We start from the raw sequence: 24,717 nt of genomic DNA, 5'->3' as shown, positions 1-24,717 counted from the left end.
CTCAATGTCTTCAAACAGATTAAATGCCTGAGAGGGTCCATAATCTCTATGTGGAGTGTGTGTGTATGTGTGTGTGTGTGTTTGGTCATATGAGAGTGGTCTGAGTAGCCTAGGGGCGCCACGGCTTGGAGAAACCTCAGCAAAATGATGTGAGGTGGCGTTGGAGGGATGGCTCCTGTCGACTCCCGGCGCTGAACTGCAACCTTATCGTTAAGGAAAGCAGACCTCATACTTGAGTCCAGTCTTGTCAAGTAGGTGTTTTTATTTTAGCTATTCGCTAGCTGTGAAATTTAGCTAGCAGGGTCAGCTAATACGTTAGTCCAGTCCAGTCCAGTCAAGGTAAGGTAACGTGACGTTAGTTTGGGCAAATCTCAGTCGGCTTTACAGCTTATTTTAAAACGATAACGTTAAAAAAAAGGCGGTCCAGCCCGGCCTAATACCTGTTTTCTGGATGTAGTTATCATTTTTTGTAAACGTGAGGCTGTTGAGTGAGTTATTTTCAGTTTGATGGCATGTTGGCAAATCCAGGTCCGGACAGTAAAGATCCGCGCCAGGTTTTTGTTCCGACTGCCTGGACGGCTCTGCTGCAGCTGTGCTGTGCTGCAGCAGAGCCGTCCAGGCAGTCGGAACAAAAACCTGGCGCGGATCTTTACTGTCCGGATCTGGACTTGCCAACATTTTAACGTACTACAGTAAACAAATACCAAAGTAGTACTTTAAATGCTTTTTTCGTTAAATACTAAAACTTTACTACATTTAGGTCCTTTTTCACATGATACCATCGTTTTCAAATACTAAAAAAAAACAAAAACACTTTATAATGCCCACTTATGGAGTCTCACTTTTCACTCTGTATTAAATCCTAGAGATATCTATGTGGACATCAAATCAGTAAGTTTTATGTGGTTATCTGACTTGATCTGACTGACTGACCTTCCTTCCGAGGCGAGGTCCATGCATGTTGGGTACGAGTGCTCCATGAGGTTTGTCTCACATGATCCAAGACTTAACTTGTGCAATGAATGAACCTCTGTCAGACATCTTCACTGAAGGACTAGTTGTGGCCCTGGAACAATGGACCCCTGCTTGGGCAGTGTTTGCCCAGACCTGGAAGACCACCTTCATTCAGTGCAGTTTGGTAGTTTACTATCGACACTGGAGTAAAACCTTCCAAGAACTGAAAAACACTAAAATGGCAAGGCTGGGCTTCTCCTGAACCAGGTTTTGGGAGACTACTGCTGTAGGCATGCAAGCCATGCCGCTTTGCCATCAGCGGCCAGAGTCTGAGAGAGCACAATTGCCCCGGTTCGAACAAAGGTTGGACTGTCGGGAGCATTGGCTAGTTCTATGGGGAGCTTTGAACCGGGTGGTTAATGGGCAGTACCTGATTAGCTGCATTATTGATTATTGGTATTTTTAGTTGCCTGACATCAATATCAGTATGCCCTGTATTTCACGCTCAGCAGACTTATGGATGCAGAATTGAGTAATAATTCTTTTGTCTTAGGTTTCGTGTGCGCCGACCAGGAACCTTCCCCATCATGTCCTCCAAGTCATCTCTGCTGAAGGTGATCCTACTAGGGGATGGTGGCGTGGGCAAGTCCTCCCTCATGAACCGCTATGTCTCCAACAAGTTTGACACGCACCTCTTCCACACCATTGGTGTTGAGTTCCTCAACAAGGAGCTTGAGGTGGACGGACGGATGGTCACTTTACAGATCTGGGACACTGCCGGCCAGGAGCGCTTTCGCAGCCTGCGCACACCGTTTTACCGCGGCTCTGACTGCTGCCTGCTAACGTTTAGCCTGGACGACAGCCAAAGCTTCCTCAACCTCAGCCACTGGAGAAAAGAGTTTGCGTATTATGCTGACGTCAAGGATCCTGAGAGCTTTCCTTTCGTCATTCTTGGGAATAAAGTCGACGTGACCGAGCGACAGGTGGCGGCAGAGGAAGCTCAGAGGTGGTGCCGTGAAAATGGCGGGCATCCCTACTTCGAGACCAGCGCAAAGGATGCCACGAATGTTGCGGAGGCTTTCGAAGAGGTGGTGAGGCGTGTATTAGCATCAGAAGATCGGCCCGAGCATCTGCTACCGTCAGAAACTGTGGATTTGAGCCGGAAGAAAACACGCACCAGCACCCGCTGCTGCTGATTGTGTGTAATAGCTGCAGATGACTGTGGACTTTTTAAAGGGGAAGTCCACAGATTTTTCAAAATTGTCAAGTTGAATTGTTGGATCAAGTTGAATTGTTTGAAGTAGAGAAACCTGCCAACTGGACAGTGGTGGTGATGGGAATTGGGGTCCTGATGTCTACAGCACAAATATAGTCATTTTGTTTACCACTGAAAACAGACCGTGAGCCTACACAAAACTTTGAGTTTTATTTATTATATTGATGATGCTAATATCAGACAGCATTTCATAATCAGTACCTGTAATAGCTTTCTGTGATGATCGCTCATAAATTCCTCAGACATTTTGTTCCTGTCACCACCGCAATTCTGTTTCTGTAAGTTTCTCTACAACTGACCTTACCAGATAGTTATTTAGGAAAGTCAGTGGAATTTTCCCCTCAAAGCTGCTTATCCGAGTTTTTAAGCTAATAAGCAAGCAGCTGTAGCTCAGAGTGGACAAGTCTTGCCAAGGCTTTTCTGAAAAACAGCTTACTGGGTTATGTTCATACAGGCAACAGCACCAATCAAAGGTTAAAGTACACCACGATGTTTCTTAGTTTTTAAAGCAACACTATGGAAAATGAGCATTTCTTGCTCCTGGGCTCCCCCTACAGTCACATGGTATAATTCGTGCTTTGAGCCACCCTAAAGGACACACTGTGTTTCTGAATGAGTTGAAAGATGCAGAACAGGCACTGGAAGAAGTGAAAGAAGCATGTGGACTGATGTGACTTGGTCATGCAGCGCTATGCAGTTCTTGCGAGCGTTATAAGTTACATAGTGCAGTTAGCAGCGTGCTAAGCCCAGAGTAGCAAAAATTGACACTTTTCTTAATATTGCAGTCAGTGGAGCATCACAACGAGGTAAACAATTATACATTATAGTGTTGCTTTAAAGGGTGCAGGTATCTCTTGGATATATAATCACTCGTATATGTGAAGTGGTAGGGAAGCTTACAGATTTAGATTTCTTTACAGATATTGTTTTATGAAATTGAAAATGTAATAAACTGCAATGAAATTACCACCGCAAGCAAAGGGAGAGTAAAGTCTGGTGATTTCCTGCAGAAGCTTAGTTAGTTCAGTACATCGATATCTCATGTCTGAAGCTGTTATTGTGGTAAAGGGTGGATATTAAGGAATCAAAAATGTAGAGACTGCTTCAGATTTGCAACACTGACTGAGTATCCTACGTTTTGGTGATGGTGTTATCATGTGTTTCATGTTCAGGTGAAGTGACTGCTTGTGACTGTCAGTCAAGCAATTCCAGCCTTTTGAAGGGCCCTTTTTGTTGTGCTCAGTAGTGCCTTTTCCTTCCTTATTGACAGTAGATCTTCAGTTGGGCAGCTTTAATGTATATGAACACTACTGAAACACCCTTAATGTGCATTGTTGCCTGCTGCAGTCTGTAAATAAACCTTTCTGCACTCATTATCGTGATATAATGAGGTCCAGCTGATGTCAAGTGTCCAACTCAAGTAATTTGAGATCATAAGCAACATTGTTTGGTCCAGTACCAGCAGTACAGAACTCTCTCTGTATGTATCATGAGTTCTTGATGGTTGTCTTTCTGAGCACACGTAAGGTGGCCCCCCATTGTAAGACACTTTTAGAAAGTGACCAGTGTGTTTCACATCATTAACATTTAAACAGTTTACTTATTGTACTTGAAATGATTTTTGTACACCTCTTCAGTTCAGGATTCCTTCTCCTAACACCAGCTCACAGCTCCATTCTTTGACTTTCTTATCCATGTGCCTTATAGCAACCTTAAGGGAGCCTGGTTGGAATTCATCTTCAGGCTTTTTCAATCCAAAACATCTCGCATCAGCTTAAAATGCCTTCTTTTTAAACAAATTCATTAAGGTTTGCCAATGGCTAAAGTGTAAACTTGATTTTGGAGCTAGTGTACACCCAACACATCCATCATGTGGCATTTCTCCATGTCAGAATGATCTCCATTTTTCTTTTTGTTGTTTTTTCATGCTTGTTTCTGTGCTATTTCATAATAAAAGGGCAGCAGTTTTCTGCCCAAAAAGTCCAAGAGCTTTCATTTGTGTCTCTTCGGGTGGCTTGAGGTGGTTATTCTGTTGCAGAAGCCACCCTCTTTAGCTTCAGCCTTTTAAGAAATGGTATGACATTTGCGTCCATGATTTGCTGGTATTTGTAGAAGCCATTCACCCATGCGACATTGTAAATGCCACTGGCAGCAGCACAACCCAGCTTCACAGTTGGCAAGGTGTTCTTTTCATGAACTGCAGTTCCTGTTTTTCCAAATGTACCTTTTGCTGATTGGGGCAAAATAGTTCTATTTTAACAATTTTCGTCCACAGCACTTGTTTCCAAACATCATCTGGCTTCTCTAGATGTTCTGTAGCATAGTTGAACAGTTAAAGTTGGTATGTCTGTTCAATAAAGATTCGATTTGTGCAAGCAACGCTGCACAGTGGAATGGTGCACCACCCTCTTGACTTTACTGAACTATCATGCAGGCACTCATATAGGGGTTTTGATTTGTCTTACCAGCATATGAACAGTTCTTTTAGAGAGTTTTCTTGGTCTCCCAGATGCCATCTTGACTTCCACAGTTCCCCTGAACTGACATTTCTTAATCAGAATCAGAATCTCTTTATTTCAATAATATTCCACACTGTGAACTATCTTCTACTTAACAGTTGCTTAGAGGAGGCAATGTTTGAGGAGTGTTAGTATTTGCTTCGACAACATTAGATAGCTGAATATGAACAAACTGCTGCTTAATTACTAAGATCAACATGCACTCGTCAGCCATAACATTAGTACCACCTCCCTATTGTTGATTAGAGATCTGAGCATTCAAGGCATGGAATCCATGCGATCTCAGAAAACAACCTGTTGTATCTGACACCAAGACGTTAGCAGCAAGTCCTGCAAATGATGAGGTGGGACCTCCATAGATCACATCAATGAGCCTTAGGTGGTCCCATAACTCTGACGGTTCACTGGTTGTCCTTTTTCGGACCACTTTTGGTTGGTACTGATCTATGCATACCACAAAAAACCCACAAGACCTGCCTGATGTCTTGGAGATGTTCTGACCCAGTCGTCTACTCTTCACAGTTTGTCCCTTGTCAGAGTGTCTCAGATTCTTATGCTTGTCCATTTTTCCAATCTTCAAGAACTGATTGTTTGCTTACTGCCTTATATACCCAAGCCATGACAGATCAAGGTGACTGATCGTGTATTTGGTATATTTTTCATAAATGATGAAATTATGTATTTCTACTTTTTACTGCCAGAGGACAGTGGACTTCCAATCCTTTATGCTTCTTTTTTGGTGTTGCAGAACTCACCAGCGCATTCCTGCCTTTTACGAATGCACCAGATTGTTGATTTGGCCACTCCTAAAGGTGCTGCTATCTCTCTGAAGGGTTTGTTTTTTCAGCCTAATAAATGTATCCTAGGACTGTTCACACAGCCACTCCAGTTGGTTTAGAGTCTTATCATCCTGTGCTCACACACTCCAGATCCCAGAAAAAGGCTCTATGAAATGAGCTAAAACGTGTCAGTTGTGAACATTCTCCACCAGATGGCAGCAAAAACCAAGATGCATCTGCTGTACCTTTCACCACCTCCTAAATAGTGGGCATAAGCTTCATTATTTGTAAGCCACACCAAACAGCCATAACAATAAAACCATTTGAAAAACATTGATTATTTGGTTACAATGACACCAGTCAGTTCTTGAAGTTGACAAGAACCAAACGGTGACGTCTAGACGACTGGGTCAGAGCATCTCCAAAATGCCAGGTCTTGCCAGGTGTGGCGTTCCCGGTGTGAAAAGGTTAAAAGAAAGCTAAAGCAGTCTTGTGGAGGTCAGAGCTGTTATGGCAGCAAGAGGGGAACTAAGAGGGGAATGTAATGAATACATTCAGCTACTTTAAGCTGCACCCACTGCTGACACAGATGTGCAAATGCACACACGCAGACAGCTCCAGTCCCTGTAGAGAAGTATTGCCAATAGAATAGGACTCGCTGGAGCAGAGAAGTATGAACCTGTTGGCACCATGTCTAATGCCATGCCGTGGGCTAGAGGGGTATAATGCTCAGCATTGAGCTGAATCTGTGTTCTCTAGAATAATGATGGTGCTCCATCCAATACTTTTGGGATTAGTTGGGGAGTTGGGATGTGCTCTTGTCGCTGAATGCAATCAAATCCTCACAGCAATGCTCCAATCTCCAAAATCTAGTAGAATACCTTTCCTAGACTGTAGAGACAGTTATTCCAACAAAAGCAGGGTAAACTCTTTTTTTTAATACCCTAGATTTTGGAAGAAACCGTGAATGAGCAGGTGTCCTGATACTTTTATCCACATAATGTAGCTCCAAACCTGTATTAGCTGATGCACTAGATGAAGGCTGATGGAATAATCAAGACAAGACAGAGGCGGTGTCGATCATAGAAAATATTATTTTACTAGAGAAGGTTACAAAAATCATCACTATACAGGATTCATAAAACATTTGACTTTTCAAATAAAATGGACTATGAAACATCTAGGACTACAATTTCCATCAACGTACAATGGATTACTTTCTTTTTTTTTTTAAGGGGAGGGTGGGAGGGAGGAGAGGAATAAAGGGGGGTCTACCATAGTTCGTCAGAACAGTGGACTACACATCACCTATGGAACCGCGAAAGAAAAAAATATAACAGAGTATCTTCTCTCCTTCATGCAATAACGAGGGAACAATAGAACATTCAGGCACACGTCTTCTTATACAAAAACAGGGTGAGAAAACCAAAACCAAAAAGAAAAGAAGTAGTGGGCACATCCCTGCAGTCACGTCCCTTTAACAGAACAGAGCATACAGCAAGAAAACAGTTTAGATTCGGTAGTAGATACCACTGTATGTATGGACGACACTAACATGCTTAAAGAGTTCTGAGACGTTGGAAAGAAGAAGTTAGTGTTTAAACATTTTTTTGTTGTTAAAGAGAGAACGAAGAAAAAGAGAAAGGTAGTGAGAATCAAAAGTAGTGAGAAAAAAAAAAAAGAGAGAGAGAGAGAGAGAGAGAGAGAGAGAAACCACTACGCTGTGAAAAACAAGGCTCAGTCATATTACTGTGTTACTGTAAAAATCATTGAATTCCTGTCGTTTGTATACGTGGCGGTCTCGGGATCGACACATATCCACATACTGAAGCAAATCACTGATCAGCTCACAAAGAAAAAACTCCTGGTAAATATCAAGCCAGCCATGAGAAGGTTCCACAAGAAAAGAGCGAAGATAAAAAAAACACCTGAATTAACAGCAACAAGTTTATAAACAAAGAATGGCTTTTTTTTGGAAATATGGGAATTAGCAATTTTTGGCCTCTATTTTTCAATCACTGTTAGCAGTCCTGAAACAAGTCAGGCACTGCAGTGACTTGATTCACGTGTGTACATAATTTCTACACGAATATGAACACAATATACTACATTAGAGTGATCAAACTAGAGCAAACCTGACCATCCTTTACAATTCTCGTCAAATCACGCTCCTGATCATATGAAGCATAGCTAAACATAAATTATGATTATTATTTTTTTCATCAAAACTGAACAATCTACTTAAATCTCATTTTTGATTAGGCCACCATGTTCTGGGGGCAGAAACAAAATACATTGACCACTAATATCCAATTTAACCTCTTCTTTCAACCAGACCCTCTGATTTTTCCTGTTTCACTCGGATATATGGCACAATGTGGAAAGGTGCTATGATTCCCTTCTTGTCTTTCAGTTTACTTTTGGCGACTGTGCAGGTGGGCAATTCCTGCAGCTTTTCAATTTTCCTGCTCGAACACCTAATTTAACTCCCCTGTTAATTGCCAGGTTTAGTAGGTCTGTTAGAGCAGGGAAATCAACAAACTGTGCTGGACTCTGGCCCCCCTGTTGCCCACCCCTGTACTATACTGTATTCATGTAGGAAATTGGTACACACTTGGATCAAGTCACTACAGCGCATCACTTTTAACGTCAATGCAGTTTAGGGCAAGTTCTCATATAAGAATTCATATTTCATATATCATATTCATATAATTCAAGGTTTCATAATCCCACAGCCATCCCTCAGCTGTTTCCACTGAGAATCTGATACTCCATACAGTTCTCTGTAATCAAACAGGTGTGCATTGTAGCATAAACAGCTTATATTATTATTTTCCCAAACTTAACCTTATTTTATTTATTTTATCGTCATACATTACAATGTCGTCACAATATTTCATCATTATCTTTATAATAAATTGTATATTTCACTAAAAACATGTATATTGGTTTCAAATGAATAATTTTTTTTTTTAAATATTACATCTGCCGTATTACTTAATGTAATATGCACTGTAACAAAGCAACGAACCACAAGAGGCTGTGTGTTGCAGTGGTTTAACCCAGTTACGGGGTGGTATAGTAGTATACTTTTAAACTTCACTAATGTTTAATCAATAATTGAATTTTTATTTCTAATGTTAAGGTTAATGAGAGCAAACTATTCTCTCAGCAAAATGATGAATAATTTATAATAAATAAATCATTTATTTCTAATTTTACCCCATTCTCTACCCAATTTGAAAGACCAATTACCCAATCCCCATTCATGTGAACACCCCCTATCACTAGCAATGCCCCCAACACTAGGAGGGTGAGGACTAGCACATGTCTCCTCCGACACAGGTGAAGTCAGCCACTGCTTCTTTACGAACCGCCACTGATGCAGCATCGCCAGGCAGCCAGTGTGCTCAGAGGAAACAGCGGCTCCATAGCCCTGATACAACAGCTAACAGACGCCTGTGCTGACCAGCATTACACTAGAAGTGATGTAAGTAGGCAGTACCATCAACCCGACCCTGAGAGAGCAAGGCCAATTTTGCTCTTTTGAACTCCGGCTGCTGATGGCAAGCAGCAGATGCACCACGTTTTTGACATAATGTTTATGGGGCAGTTTTTCTTTACTCTGCATCCAAGTTTATGAGGAAACGCTCCAAAATAAAGTAAAAATTTAATTGTTTTACATTGACTTCCATCAAACGTTTTCCTTAATTCTGTAAAGTTGCTACTCTGGTGGACATACTGAATACATTACAGATTGCAGATTGCAGACCCAGTACTATCTGTTTTTAAATAATTTTATTCATGTGAAACTGATGTGCACATTTGGCTCACGCTAATTTCAAGCACTACGTCTATTTCCTATGCCATTTTCATTGTTGTCATTTATGCTTGGGTTATAACTGACATAATTTCATTTACCTAGAAATTCACACTCCTCAGATAACCCTCTGATCTCCCAAATAGAGAGAAAATCCAAAAATGGTTATGGTCTTGTTTTTTTTTTTTTCTTCATTTCAGAGAAGTGCAATGTATCAAGTATCAGTATAAAAAAAGAAAAAAGATTAGTAATAAAAAAAGCAGGAAAAAGGAGAGTAAAAGTTGTGGTAACCGGGAACGAGAGAAAAAGAGAGCGAAAGAGACCAGAGAGATATCATATTAAACCTGGCATACGTTAAGTATTAAAAAAACCAACAACATTCATACACTTTCACACATTTATATATATTTATATATGTATAAAACACCAAAAAAGGAAGTTCCTGCAAAATGTCTGTAACGTGTTAGTGCAGACAGTAACAGCTGTGAGGTAGTGCTGTACTTCAACAGTGCGCCACGGAGCCAGAGACAAGCCAGTTACGACCATGGCTCAGCACTTTCAATACATTATATAATATATATATATATATATAATATATATATATATATATATATATATATATATATATATATATATATATATATACTTTTTTTCTCCGACATTAGCAACAAGCACTGAAATAATTACACATGCATTTTCATACGACCTCACCAACATCGAATAAAAGACATCTATACCATCATCAACTGCACAACCTGCGAAATGGATCTGTCATTTCTCATGACTTTTACATAAAACCAAGAACCAGTGTCCCGCCATGGTCATAACTGCTTATACCTGCATTGTTATTACGCACTGTTGTTGTAGCACACTACTAGGCCTTGTTAGTTAGCATTGTATTGTATTTGTGTGTGTGAGTGTGTGTGTGTGTGTGTAGCTGTGGGTTAAAAGGAGGGTTAGGTTGATCTGCACTGGAAAAAAATCCATATTGGCGAAAACATCTTGAATGTAGGCGAAATACTTAATATTTATATTATTATGGGATTATTATAAGATTATTTATCTTATTTCTAGTTTTTGCTGTTTATAAAACGTCGAGATGTCCACTTATTTTATGGAATCAAGCAGAATTACCCTCACTGTAAGATGCATTGACTTCCTTCAAGCATTATTTCTTATAATATGCAAAAGTATCTGGCAGTGCAGTGAGCTAATTTCACTTGTTATCATTTAAAAATAGTTAAAAACATCCTCCTATAATAACCTTATCATAATAATCATATCATAAATCCGAAATATTAGATGCATCACATACATTTAAGATGTTTTCCTGTGCCAAAATGTCATTTTTCACTTGGCTTTGTTTATGAGTAAGAATTGAGGCCCTCCTTGGAACGTGACTGCACATCTTGCAGTTCAGCGTCGTCCTTGGTCTTGATGTCCTGGTAGGCGTGGGTCTGCTGGCACGCCCCCTTCAGATACGCCCAGTTAGCCGACAGGATCATGAGATAGTGGATCTGTGAAGAGATGGAAGAGAAGGAAAGAGAGAAGAGAAAAGGGAAGGGAAGGGGGCCGGATTAGCAGTAAGTGGGTTAGTTAGCCAAAGCTAGCTACACTTAGTTAGCTTTTTAGGCTACAATTAGTGATACAACCTAAAAATGAAAAATACAGAACACAATGAATCTTGGTTAATGAAAGTATGAATGCAGTAACACATTGAGCTTGTTTTAAGTCACTCAAGGACGAGATGGATGTTAGCGCGCAAGAAATGATGAATGGGAAGCTAAACGGCACAAACGACACAGCTAAGCGCTACGTGACGATCGCCATTTGCTCTTTCGGCGAATAAAAAATCAGAGAGTCCTTGTTCTACATATTAAACCTTTATTTTCCCATCATGAAGACTTTTCAAATAGCTTCTACTGGTCTGGAAGCAACACTACATCTGAACAAATCATGTCAGACAAAGCCAAGAGTCAGTTTCGAACCCCACAACAAGGGCGCTAAAAGTAACACCTGTTTGCTAGTCCCCCAAAATACTCTCAGGATCAGTGTAAAGTACAATTCATGCCCTTCACAGGTACAATTAACAATTAAAAGTGAAGACCGGAGTTGAGTTAGAGCCCCCAGAACAAAACATTGCCTATTGTCCCTCCACTTATGCGCTAGTTAAGACTATCCACTGCTACAGCACTTGACCTGCCATTTCTACCAGTCCGTCGCCTTGACCACTGGTGCCTCAGGGCGTGTACTGCATAATCCAATGGACAGAACGTGTCCTTGAATACTGATCCTGGGCCTGCTACTACTTGCCTGATCTTAACCCTATGCATTAGATTCTATAGGACAGACGCCAGCCATCTAGTGGACGGGTATTGTGTTACAAGTTAATACGGGAGGTCTTATGGGATCTAGTTGGCCGGCAAAAGTTCTAAAAAAAAAAAAAAAAAAAAAGACCTAAAACGGTTTTTCGACGCACAAAATGAACAGAGATGTGGATTAACAAAAACAAGAAATCCATGGTGAAACGAACGCAGGGTCAATGAATTAAATGGGCTTTCTCCACTAGAGACCAAACACACATTTTGATTACGACAGAGAAGAAACAAGAAACGATTACTGCACTACATCATCCTGATGATCAACGTAATCCTCAGTAAGCTACTGTATGGTCCATGGTGTCAGTAGTACTCTTGCTTAACTCTACCTCCCTCTCTCTCCCTCTGTTTCTCTCTTTTCTCTACCCCTTAATCCATTTCTACTTCCCTCTCCCTTTCCCTCCCTCTGTCAGAGCACTTGTCCACACTTTGCGGTTGCCCTCTCGGAAAAAAAAAGCCCCCGGTTTAAAACTTAGTGGTGTGGGTGTGGTCGTGGCTTTTAAACTTCAGCACAGCATAGTTATACGTGGTGGCCATCATGTAGATGAGCTGGGAGGAAGAGAGCAGAGGAGAAGAGAGCGAGTGGGTGACATGGATCTGTAAATCTGGAGTAGTCTGGAGAAAAATCTGATTTTTACACCTTACCCTGAAAATTTGACAGTTTGTCTAAAGTTTGCTTCCTCAGTTTTGCACTGGAGCCACAAGGCTAATGAAGGTGATATCTACTTTACATCTCACACACTTGCCTCAAACCATGTCCATTCGATAACCTTATCTTGGAGACCTGTTCAGACTCCCCTTTCACTCCGTCAGTCTGCAGCCAGAGGAGTTTCAAAGCCAGCATGTCCATGTTAATAGGCATATAATGGGCATAGTAAAATTCGGAAAGTGTTTAATATCCATCGGAAGAGCTCTGAAACGCCTGAGACTTATGGTGGTGACCATAAGTGTCCATTTCTTGCCATCTACATTAGGCTTGTAGCTCCAGTGTAAACCTAAAGGTCACCTACATGTGGAATAAGGGGAAAAATGTATAAATATGATTTTTCACCAAACTATTCCTTAAAACCCCAGTGCTGCAGAAATGTGAGTTACATTCACACAAACACACTGACCAAAACTCTGCCATTACATCATTAACATACAGCAATATGATACAGAGGCATGACATGATTCAAATCACTGTCATGTTATGAGAATATGTAAACATGCGTCATTTAATGAATGTGTGTATAAAATGAAAGTGATTTGAATAGAATAAACTTAATTTCAAAGGTGAGTGTCTGTTGGTCTGAAAATGGCCTTATTAAGCCTGGAACCTTACCAGTGCAATCACAGTGGCTCCAGCTCCGGCACATGCAACAATGTAGAGGTGGTAGGACAAATAGAACTGCAAAGGCAAGAAAGTGAGGAAATAAAGAGTCAATCAGAAATAAAACACTCTAAACAATTTATACTTTAAAAGCGTCCATGCAACAAAATATTAACACATGCTAAAAAACATGTTCACATAGTTTTAAATGTTTTTATTCTAAAACAAATGAAATAAGTACTAATAACTACTTTTATAAAACAGCAAGTGCAAAGCAACCCAGTAGTATTCACATATATAAGAAAAAGTAGGCTGCAATTTACCTCACTGGTGTTACAGATGTCAGCCAAGGTTTGCCCACATGCTTTACCAGGATCAGCATTCCAAGGAATGACTCCTGAAACAAAACTTTTACAATTACTTCACATTTAAGCATATTAAATTCACAGGAAATAAAAAACAATCCCTTCTGACTGAGCTAATTTCCCAAGGAAATCCATAAAAGAGGGACATTTCTTTTGCTGAAAGATCTCTAGGTTTCTTTCAAGAGTTACTATCAAAGTATTGCAGGTAAACATTAGTTGTGATCGTTTGTAAATTGCAGTTGTGCACCCTTATAACAAGTGGGTGGAAGTGTTTCCATCTCCAAACTTTCCAAAGTCTTGGAAAGACTTTCATATTACCTTGATCATGGAATGCAATAAACTTCTGTAAGGAGCTTCTCAATCCCGGACGAGCCCCCATAGAAAAGTGATTTTTGTAAACAGATGCTCACAATCGAATCATGAAATCATCGAATTCATTCCACCTTAAATGGCGCTGTAGTTACATTCTGAGAGAGACCTTTGACTGAACAAGTATTTGGACATTTCCAAGCCAAGAAAAGGTACATAATGGTACGCTGGGATCAGATATTAAGCCCCTGAGGGCAAAAGTAGCTTAGAGACCAGAGATGAACCCTTACAGTATATTTGTTTCTACTTCTTTCTCCTTCTTTCCCCAAGAAGCTATAGCCTTCAATGTCTTTATTGATAATCAATACAAATGAGGTTTTCGCTCTAGCCCCATATCTCTTTTCACCACTTCCCGCTGTAAGATGAACTGCAGAAGAACATTTGATCCACACTCACCGTACTGCCTCACATCCACACAAATGTTGTCCACGGAGGTGAGGTTGGCGATTGGAGACTTCATGGCGGCGCACGTGGTCCACATATTGTAAAACAGGAAGACAGGCACTGCAGAGAAGCCGAAGATGCCCAGCCAAGCCAAGCCCAGGATGTAGGTCAGGAACACAAACTGAGTGAAAACCAGGGAAAATGAGTTCACAGTCCATTCAGTCCATTCATTACTCTAGACATCTTGTATTGATAAAATGGGAAGACTTTTTGTTTTTACATTTAAATGGAAAAACCAGCATCAAATGACTGGTTTTGCCCACTGAGGGCTATAGAGTTGTCAGGAGCCATCACTGTCTTAATGCTTATTTGGAATATGACCTAATATGATGGCCTATTTAAGACTAGGGCCTTATCCATGGGATTACAACAGTGGCACATGCGAACTTACACAACCACACACACACGTACACGTGCGCACACACACGCTCACACATGCCTGCAAGCCTTTAAAGACTGATGTTACTGGACATCTGTAGCAATTAAAGGAATTAGGCTACATAGCATTAACTGTGCCAGAACAGTCCTCCAGGGCTGGGCTTGGCCCGCATGTGTAAAGTATGTTGTATGTGTGCATGTGCATGTGTGTGTGTGTGTGTGTGTGTGTATGTGTGTTAACGGTGCAAAAATGTCTCTGTTCTTTAGGATGACTGATTATAACTGATTCTAATAATGTTACAAGTAAGCACTCAAAGTGATAAATAGCTTTTTATTGTCTATACACTGCTAAAGCCATCATAGTAACAGAAATCCTGTAGTATATTAAAATATGTAGAATATTTTATGATTGATTCACTCAATTCTGACTTATCTAGAGGAAGTGTCTTATTCTATTGGTAATTTACTCATTGCAAAAAATTTCGAGCCTAATTATCTACCAGTAGAAACAAATAAAAAAATAAATAAAAAGAAATGTCCAGAAATAAGTCACATACTCATAAAATATTCTTACAACAATCTAGAAATCTAGAAACCTGTTATGCAAAAACCTTGTATGTCATGAGGAATGGACCAATAGAAATGCTCTAAAATAATCGCTACTGTCCAATGAAAAACATGTATTTCCATTTTCTTCCATTTTTAGGTTCCTCCATGGTTTGAATCCTGTAGCTGCTTCTGTACACTGTGTAATTGATGTGTAATAACTTCAGACAAATAGATCAATAGAAATGCTCATTTCCAAAAAAAAAAAAAAAAAAAGTCATTCTGGATCATTTCTATTGGTGGTCTTTTCAGCATGACATTGTGGTACAATATAAAGAAAATCTGTGAAGATAGAATGACAGGGACAATATTTCATTTTTGTTTTGACAATTTCTGATTTTGTGATTGGTGAACAAATATTTTAGGATAATGTAATTTATTTTAAGACTTTTTTTTACTTTTTACATGCTATGTTCTAGTCTTTAGTTCTAATGGCTGACATTCATGATATTTTCTAGCATTATTTCTCAAAATAATTGTAATTGAATAAGTCACTTTCTCTAGGCAGGATGACTTAAAAATATCCAAAATTAAACAAAATAAAAGAATTCTTTAAAAGTTTCATCTGTTTTTAGGCCAGAGTTTCAGGCCCCTAGTGTCAGTGGACGGGTGGGTGTGTGTCAGTTTGTATCCAGTCTGCACACCAACCACCCTTACCATGGCACTGATGCAGCGCCCACACACGGTGGTCTTAAACTCGCTGTGCATCTCTTTGACGGCGCTGGTGGTGTAGAAGCCCTCGGCCAACAGGATGATGCCATAGAGGAAGAAGAAGGAGGCGATGCCGTAGATGATGTACTGCAGAATCTGAACGCTGCACAGAGAACAGGGCGACACAGACAGACCTCTTGTTTAGAGCAGCTATGCAAAAGGCCACGAGATAGAGCAGTATACTGCATTATGCAAAGTTCAGGCTCAACCCAAATGCGTGCAGCACAGAAGTCAGAAGTGATAACCCATTAATTCTCCGTTGGTACTGAACATGTCAGGCGCTGAAATATCAGCAATGCGCTTCAGCTGGGGTGGAATGGCTATGTTTTTATACTCTGTGACAGTTAGAGAATATTACTCACTTCGGTCCATTTCTGTCCTTGTACTTGCTCATACACACACGTAAGCAATGGTTGGAGCAGATGGAGACGCATGATGGCACCTCGAGAGCTCAAAACCTAGATCACGTTCTTACTCACTGAAGCGCTCGCTTTTTTCTCGCACCTTCTTTTTTCTTCTCCCTCATTCACTCCCCCTTTCTGTTTGTCTATCGAGGCTGCCAAGCATAATTATATAACACACGCATGTACAAACACTATGGTTCAGAAACACTGTTCTAGGGATCAAGCTTACTGTTCTCAATAAAACAAAGCCAATTTTCCTATAGATGATGCTTTTGTGTCATTACAAACGCCTATTACCAAAGAATAGCCCCACCAGTTTGTACAGAGTAATACGCCTTAGTGTGTTATAAGCCTTGCTTTGTGTACAGGGGTTAAGGCTGTCGGACAGTATTGTGCAAGCTTATTGGATCTGGCCATGAATCTCCTCCGAAATCCCCTCTAATCATGTTCTAATCATCTGCACCTGATTCTAAAATTAGCCATTTTAAATAGTAATACAAAAAAATATGTATATTTTTAATGGAGATCAACTGTCCATATTTTTAAATATGTTAAAAAAGACAATGGGTTTTTCATGAGATGTCATAATTTTTTCACATGACTGTAAAAGGGCCATCAAAGTTAACAAGATAACACTGTAAATTAATGCCACAAATTGACGCTGTTAATGCATTCTCCTAATTAGATCTTTCAAACCATCAGCAGCAGAGTAAGCTGATGGTCACATGAGTCAAAGATGGAGTTGCTTGGCCACAGTGATCAAAGGTATGTTTGGGAGAGTTAAGGTGAGGCATTCAAGCCCAGGAACACTGTAACAACTGTTAAGCATGGTGGTGGTAACTTTGGTAACACTCTGTAGACATCTTGCTGCCTGTGGGACTCCAACATTGCAGAAAGCAGAGGGAATAATGAAGGATGAAAGTTTGAAACCTGGGCACACATCAGAGGTTGTTGTCAAATGGATAAAGCAGGGTAACATTAAAGTCCCTGTCTATTGGTTTTAAAGATCTAAAAATTAAATGTAAAACTAAAGATATGAATAAGCAATTGCCTGATGTTTATAATATATATTTATATATTAATGCAATTTAGTTTATCATAGTTTAATGCTCTGAAAATCACAACATACAGGCTTCTCAGAACTATGAGAAAAATTGCGACGTAAACAATATGTGTTGTTAATGACCTAAAAGAATATTTAAAATACTAAAGCTAGCTAGCACTGCAGACAAGATCTGATCAGGAAATAAACAACATGAAATGTTTGCTGTGAGCTTATCTTGCAGCATGAAGCTGAAATGCCATCTTACAATTGGGCTGCAGTTACATTCTGCCTCCTGTAAGGTCTGCACCATTTAAGGTGGAACTGAAAATTCCAGGAAGAAGAATAACTGCAGCCTCGTCGGTGCAGCCCTGCTTGTTTAGGGTGTCATAAATCAACGGGTTCAGGATGTAAAGGTAGACATGTTAGACTGAGGTCATGTGACTAGATGGTTACATTTCCAGAAGCACGGCCAACATAACAGAACACTTTTACGTTGTTTTAGTGAATAAGAAGGGAAATACACTACAGAAGTGGAATTGAGGTAGGTAATGTAAGCAGATTGCTAACTCCAATTGATTCTTTGAATGATTTGATGCCAGATTGGCCAAATTTCATGCCCAACTTTAATCTAACGGAGGAAAACTTTTTTTTTTTTCTTCCATAGAAAAGACACAAACATTGCCAGTTTAAAAAAATCATTACAACATCTATAGATAATAGAATAGAACTGAGAAAATGAGTAGCCAGGGGCTTCAAGCTTTTGGACTGGTCTTCCCAAAGTCCTGACCTAAATCCTTTCAAAAAGATGTGAACTGAGCTTAAAAGGTGGGGCCAGAAAACCAACAAATCTACTTGAACTCTGCTGAGACGAGTGGTCAAATTTCCAACTGGGTTTGTGCCAGAGGCTTGTTGGTGTTGTTATGGTCAAGGTGCAACTTGCTAAGAAACATTTAGCCAAGTATTAGGTGTTCTGTATGTATATACTTGAACCTGTAGGTCCTTTTGACCCAGTGCTGTTTCAGGGAACCCACAAAAAACTGTTTGAAGAAATCACTGAAAGCCCAGTAATGCTATGACAGTCGTGTCTATGATGACCACCACTGTATGCACATAAAAACGTTGCACTTGATAGAATATGACAGTTGGGGATGTGGTGTGAAGTATTTAGCAACACACATGACTTTCCTCTTACTCACTTCCCACGTAGCAGCACCCTCCCACCCCCACATACCCTCTACACCACCCCACATACTCACACGTCGATAAGGGTGGCATGGTCGGATGTGATGCGGGAGAAGTGGTTCTCCAGCATGGTCACGGTGCCCGTCAGCGCCACATGCCCGCAGCCACAGAACAGTGCCACGCCTGAGAAGCACAGGATGGTGGCCACCAATGAGGCGTATGGCACCCCGCCCAGACACTTAATGCAGCAGTCCAAGCAACCTGCAGCAGGAAACAAGAGAAGGAAGCTGTCAGGCGTCACTCAAAGAAGACCAGTTGAGAAAAAAATGCCAGTGTAGTAATATTGGGCCTCATTCACCAATACCTTATTCTCAAATGTGTTTTAGAGAAATGTCCTAACAAAAAGTTTACGTCATATTCATGGTGTGTGTTTTTCGACTGTAGACTTTTTCACAGCTCTGCTCTAATGATAATGGATCCCAAATAAGAAAATGTTGGTGAATGTTGGTTTTTCAAGAATGGTTGGTGAATAAGGCCCAATGACTGGAGATACTGGAGAAGGTAACAAGGTGAATTGGGCAGTGACCAAATTGGATAGCTGGACAGGACATTTTTATAGCCATTGTTGCTTGGATCTGAAGTGAAACACACTCAGTTTGTAATGAAACATATACCTATAAACAGCTTTACTGATTGCATGGCTTGAAAGCCACTGCAGCTCGCATGGTTAGATGACTGCAATACTGAACAAAAATAGGCTGATCATCATGTTGCATCAAGCTGATTTAGTTCTACTCTGGCAAGCCTTAATGTACATGAAATTTCATGACATGAAAGCAGGCCATCTGGCTGAAAGATGGTAGCAGTGCATGAGTGAAGAGTCCAAGAAAACCAATACAACACAAATACTTATAACTATATTCATCAAAGAAAATGAAAAGGTTTCTATGTTAATTATTACGATGCTACAGCAGAATATCACTCGAACCTGCTTATAACTTCATGACTGTATTTGGTTTTCATTGTAACCAGGTTCAAGTTCATGCTCACGGGCCAACAAGCGATTTATGAGCACTCTCCAGGACGTAGGTGTAGATACATTAGTGTTTACCACAAAGAGATAAATAAGAACACACCCTCGAGACCTTTGGAGGGATCTGGTCTCTAGAAAACCACCACTAGAAAGCCTCATGTACATGTTTGTAATTGTATGACTGTACTTGGCGTTCATTTGTTCATTGTGAACAAAAAGTTCATGTTGAGGGGTCAACTGTCGTTTTCCGATACTCTAAGCTAACCTTAAGTATAAGCCTCTAAACCCTAAGTTAATGACTCAGTTATTAATCCTAAAGCGACAACTTTTTTCTAGCCCTTCAGCTTACTAGATTTTGTGGCGTCCCACAGGGTTCTATTTTAGGACCTATTAAACTGATGTAAAGCATGACTGTAATGAATTGTAAGCTTATATATAGAGCTTAAAGAGTTCTTTGGGGTCACTGTTAGAGTCCAATTGGTCATGTGCAATATACTATTGGTTGTTGTTTCAACTGCATTTTGTGCAGTCAATCTTTTTTTTTTTTTTTTTTTTTAGCATGAGCATTAAACTAGCATTTACGGCAGATTGCATTTTCACATGACATCAAAAATTGTAATCAATAATAATAATTTTAAATGTACTGTATTGAAGTTAAAGATAAAAAACACATCAGGAACACTTTCCAGGAAGTAGCCATACATATGTCTGTGTTTACCAAGAAGAGATAAATAAGAATACACCCTTAAGAGGGATCAGGCCGCCACAAACTCACCACTGGTAAGCCTTACTGAACAGAATAACCAGGTCACAGTCTGCTGAATAATACACAGAGTTTGTAGAGTTCTGAAGCGAAGTTAGGAAGATGAGAGGAAGGAGTGAGGAACTGTAGAGGCAAAATGACAACTGCTCATGATCAAAAGCCAGCCACTTCATCTGGGAATCATGGTGGCAAGAGCTTGTAGTGGAACTGCATGGCTAGTTTCGATTTAATGACTTGACTGTCAGCAGAAGCAGCAGAAGAAATAAACTGCATTGATCTAACCAACTGTGTTAAAATTAGGCCAGTCACGATTAGGTAATCGACTTAGCGTAATTGTGCCTATTAGGTTTACTTAGGAAGGAGAGCCCATTAACGTGAAGGAGCTGGTATGCAAAAGGGTGTAATTGCATAATTATGCTATATGGCATTAAATGATCTTAAAATGAAAATAATATCGTTTATGACATTTTGTTCTGGAATAATGTATCATCTAAAAAAAAAAAATACACCCGGAGCAGTGGGCAGCCACCTCAGCACCCAGGGAGCTTGGGGTTAAGTGCTTTGCTTATATGGCACCTTATCCATGAATTTTGAGGGAGGAAAAAGTTCTTTCACTCCCTTCAAAACCTACTGGTCCATGAGATTTAACCAGAGACCTTCAGTTCTCAAGCCTGCTTCTCTAAACTTTAGACCATACTGCTAAGGCAATGAATGTTTTCTAATGCCAAAAACATGAATATTTGTGACTGACCAAGACTGACCAGGACTCAACTAAACATCAGTTAGCTACCAGCCCCATGGTCTCCATGTTGACTTTTGTATTTAATAGTATCTAAGCTTTGAGGTATCTTTGGATACAAACTAGCTAAGGATATTTTATGTTAAAGTAAACAGTGAAGCACTTTTGTAAGTCGCTCCGGATAAGAGCATCTGCTGAATGCCTTCAATGTAAATGTAAACAAGCTGGAAATGAATTAAATTATTTAATTGAGTTGTAAGAACAGTGGAACTATGTTCTCAGGAATAATGGTTGGTGCTCTTTTCAGTGCTATTGGGATGAGTAAGGGAGTTGGGGATGTGGTGGGGTGGTGATCATCCAGCATCCTGATGTCATTTGCAATCAAATCCTCACAGTAATGCTGGACACCAAAGACTATTACTCTAAAAACTTTAAAACTTTAAAAACAATGAATGAGCAGGTGTCCCAATACTTTTATCCTTTCACATTTACTGCCAAATTATTTAACAATGTAGGTTGGTAGTAGGTTAGTCATTTTCTCTGTCTCCGGCATAGACTGCTGCAGAACATTCTGGCACCCCCAGAGGCGAAACCCATGTAATCAGTGTCTTGACACCTCCTTGTGACAGATTCATGTCAGATCAAATCAGCTGGCCAGCCACGAAAAGCAGGAATTCGCACAGTAGTCATGCAGCATTAGGCCTAGGATAATCAGTGCACTGCAAAAACGGAAAAAAACAGCAAGAGGTTTTGTTCAGTACGAATCATATTTTTCACATCAACAGAGTGTTAATTATGAACGTTTGATGATCTTCAGCCCTTGCTACTCGCGAGCAAGGCTGTGCAATTAACTGCATAATCACTTGCACAGCGTTACACGACCTCAGTGGTGTGCTAACTGTGAGAAGTTTGGTGAAACACTAGCTGCAAAATGAAATCCTAGAGATAAACAAGAGATATAAGTGGGTAAACAAATCACAGGCAATTCACTACAGGCTGATTTCAATACAGGGTGATCCAAATCTAATAATTCTGATAGCATCATGCATCCTTAATATGCTCATATCTTTTAGCCATGAGCATTTTTACACTGTAAAGAAGTTTGCACACGGAATGAGAAATTGGAGAACACTCTTAATTAGTATGCGTCCCAACCACAGTGTTACCCACAGTGACAGCTGGCCTTTCAGACCAGACTTTCAGATGGTCACAGTGAAATTGCAAACCAAGCTAAAGACTTCTTCACCAAACTGGACAACGCAAGAAAATCGGAACCTAATTGGTTCTTGGCTCGATCCTTTACATTATGTGGAGGCTCTTCAAACCTTAAACATGTTCTTTACACTCACACATCTCATCCTAGCTTCTTTATGGCTCTTAAACTGGTCGCCATTAACCTCCAGATGGATCTCTTTTTCCTCCTGTCTCCAATATACATAATCATCTGCAAGCTGGACTATCTAGGGGTCCCTGAAGATTAGTTTGAGAACTGTTTGGAGAACTTTGGCATCGTTTCAAAGATGACTGTCTCTTTCTGAAACATCTCTTTCAGCACAAGAAAAGCAATGTTCTGTTCCCTGTCAACCTTTAAGTCTCCCTCAAAAACAGTTCAACCTTAAACTCGTTGGGACCCTGAGGATCCTTAAATATTACATGAGTAGTGCTGCTTCCCTTTTTTAGGTGGTGCTGGCTCGTCCCAGTCTTTCTTCTTAAAATAGCTACACTATATGTCTGGAAAGGAACCCAGAAACCCTTTCTAATTAGAGTATTCATCTACTTTAAGGTGCACCTATTGCTGACACAGGCACCCAGGCTGTATAATCTCCATAGTGAAGCACTGCTAATAGAATGGGTTTGTTTTGGAGCATCCACACACAAGCTTGGCACCATCCCCAATGGCAAGCTTCAGCTAGACGAGCGTAAAGCCCCACAGCTTTGGGCTGTGGAGCACTGGAACGCTGGAGTTTCTGGAGTGATGGCTCCCTGCAATACCTTTACAGTTAGTTGGTGTGGAGTGTGAGCCAGGAGTAGGCCTAAATCAGTATTTGACCTCATTAATGCTCTTATGGATGAATTAAAAGCAATCAAACACCTCACATCAATGTTCCAACACCTAGTGTAAAGCCTTCTTGTAAAAGTAGAAGCGGTTACTGCAGAAAAGGCGAGGCGAACTCCCTATTAAAACCCCTGATTTCAGTAGAACCACTGGAGGAGCTTTAGCAGGTGTCTACATACTTATGTCCTATGTTATACACCATTAAATGAAGTGTTCAGTGCCAAAATAACAGCAGCAGTAGCTTCTCCTTTCACCTCATACACGCTCATGCTACACATGAGCAATGAGTTCATGAGCAATGCCTTAGGAGAACCAGTTCTGACTCCATAAAGAACCGTGTTTGCAGTAGAGATGTGCGATTAATGTAAAGGTTCTTCACCCTTCACGCAGATCTCTGCTGTGTACATGGTTCTTTATGGAGTCAAAACTGGCTGTTCTATGGCATCCCTCAAAGAACCCCTTGTAGCACCTTTATGTTTAAGAGCGTAGATGGTCATTCCATGAGGCAAGTCGGCGAAACAAAGCCGAGTGCCATAACTAATCCAGGAGAAAACACACAGACGTCAAGGTCAGCCCTTGGAAGCTCCGAGCCCTATGACCCGCTCATCCCATTAGCGATGCTAATTTATTTTTACAGTGCATAGGGCCTCCCTGAATATACATAACCATCTGTTCCGTGATGCTGCCCTTTAGTGCATTCTTAAACGATCTGCCGCGATAAAGATAAAATGCCGTCTGATGCGTTAACCAGATGATGATGTTAACGATCTGCCAGCAGTCTGAAAGGACCACAGCTTCACATTCATCAAGAGTGGTTCAACCAGGAGTTTTTATATGGAGGAAAATGGAGGGATGAGAATAGAGACGGGAAAACGGAATAGGGATGGCGGTGCTTCAGCGTGGGCGAGTGAGCTTTAGCCAAGGTGAGAGAGAAAGAGAGAGAGAGAGAGAGAGAGAGATGAGATGGAGACAAAAGCGAGAGGGGAGATACATCCTTTCTATGAACATTTAAAACCTTACATAATCGCTGTTAAAAATAGCTACTCTCACACACACACAGATGTACACACACAGAGCGAGGTGAGGGGGAAAAAGGGCGTTACAATTGTACGCTCTTCTGTGTTCCATTTTGGTGTTTCCATGGCAACCCTTTTCAATCTGCCTCCTTAAAACTTCCTAATTGCAGCAGCGTGGATGTGCTCTGGAAGCTGCCGGTTCCCCCCTTTTGTCAGGAAATCCTTTACTGTACCGTCAAAAAGACGAATGATTAGAGGTCTGACATCAGCTTTGTGCTCTAGGTAGGAGGCGGTCGGATTCTTTATTGTAAGAACAAAAACCGCGGAGGCAAATGCTAGCGCATCAGGCTAGGGGCACTCCCGAGAGCAGCCAAGCTACCGTAATGCTTCTCACGAGGATAAATAAAAATATTTGATACCTCAGGATAGGTTAATACCACTTTTACTAATACTTTTCTGATATTTGACTAATATTTCTAATTAATGACTAATTATAAAAACGACTGAGCTCTTTTTAATTGAAACACTCAACTGACCCACAGGATGAAATGCACTTTAGAGCTGCGCT

General features: G+C 40.5%; 2 protein-coding genes across 4 annotated transcripts in view; one reads left to right on the top strand and one right to left on the bottom strand.

Moving 5' to 3' along the window:
* Window positions 1-32: 32 nt before the first annotated feature.
* Window positions 33-4,216, top strand: LOC140535448 (ras-related protein Rab-9A-like). Its single transcript, XM_072656831.1, has 2 exons — window positions 33-251; window positions 1,508-4,216. The coding sequence occupies exon 2, from the start codon at window positions 1,542-1,544 to the stop codon at window positions 2,148-2,150; it is 609 nt and encodes a 202-aa protein (XP_072512932.1). The 5' UTR covers window positions 33-251; window positions 1,508-1,541; the 3' UTR covers window positions 2,151-4,216.
* Window positions 4,217-6,604: 2,388 nt separating this feature from the next.
* Window positions 6,605-24,717, bottom strand: part of gpm6ba (glycoprotein M6Ba) — a 57,792-nt gene continuing 39,679 nt past the window's right edge. For 2 of the 3 annotated variants that reach the window (XM_072657681.1, XM_072657680.1), the window contains exons 2-7: window positions 18,617-18,803; window positions 15,858-16,014; window positions 14,169-14,337; window positions 13,362-13,435; window positions 13,051-13,116; window positions 6,605-10,865 (exon numbers count right to left, since the gene is read on the bottom strand). In XM_072657681.1, coding sequence (XP_072513782.1) covers window positions 10,713-10,865; window positions 13,051-13,116; window positions 13,362-13,435; window positions 14,169-14,337; window positions 15,858-16,014; window positions 18,617-18,803 — 806 coding nt within the window. In that variant the 3' untranslated portion in view covers window positions 6,605-10,712. Of the gene's footprint in view, window positions 10,866-11,212; window positions 12,276-13,050; window positions 13,117-13,361; window positions 13,436-14,168; window positions 14,338-15,857; window positions 16,015-18,616; window positions 18,804-24,717 lie in introns of those variants that run through there. The other variant, XM_072657682.1, reaches the window with a different exon arrangement.

Source organism: Salminus brasiliensis, chromosome 15 (genome assembly GCF_030463535.1).
Source record: "Salminus brasiliensis chromosome 15, fSalBra1.hap2, whole genome shotgun sequence".
NCBI lineage: Eukaryota > Metazoa > Chordata > Actinopteri > Characiformes > Bryconidae > Salminus > Salminus brasiliensis.
Note: the sequence above shows the minus strand (reverse complement) of the source record. Positions and strands in the feature narration are given on the sequence as shown.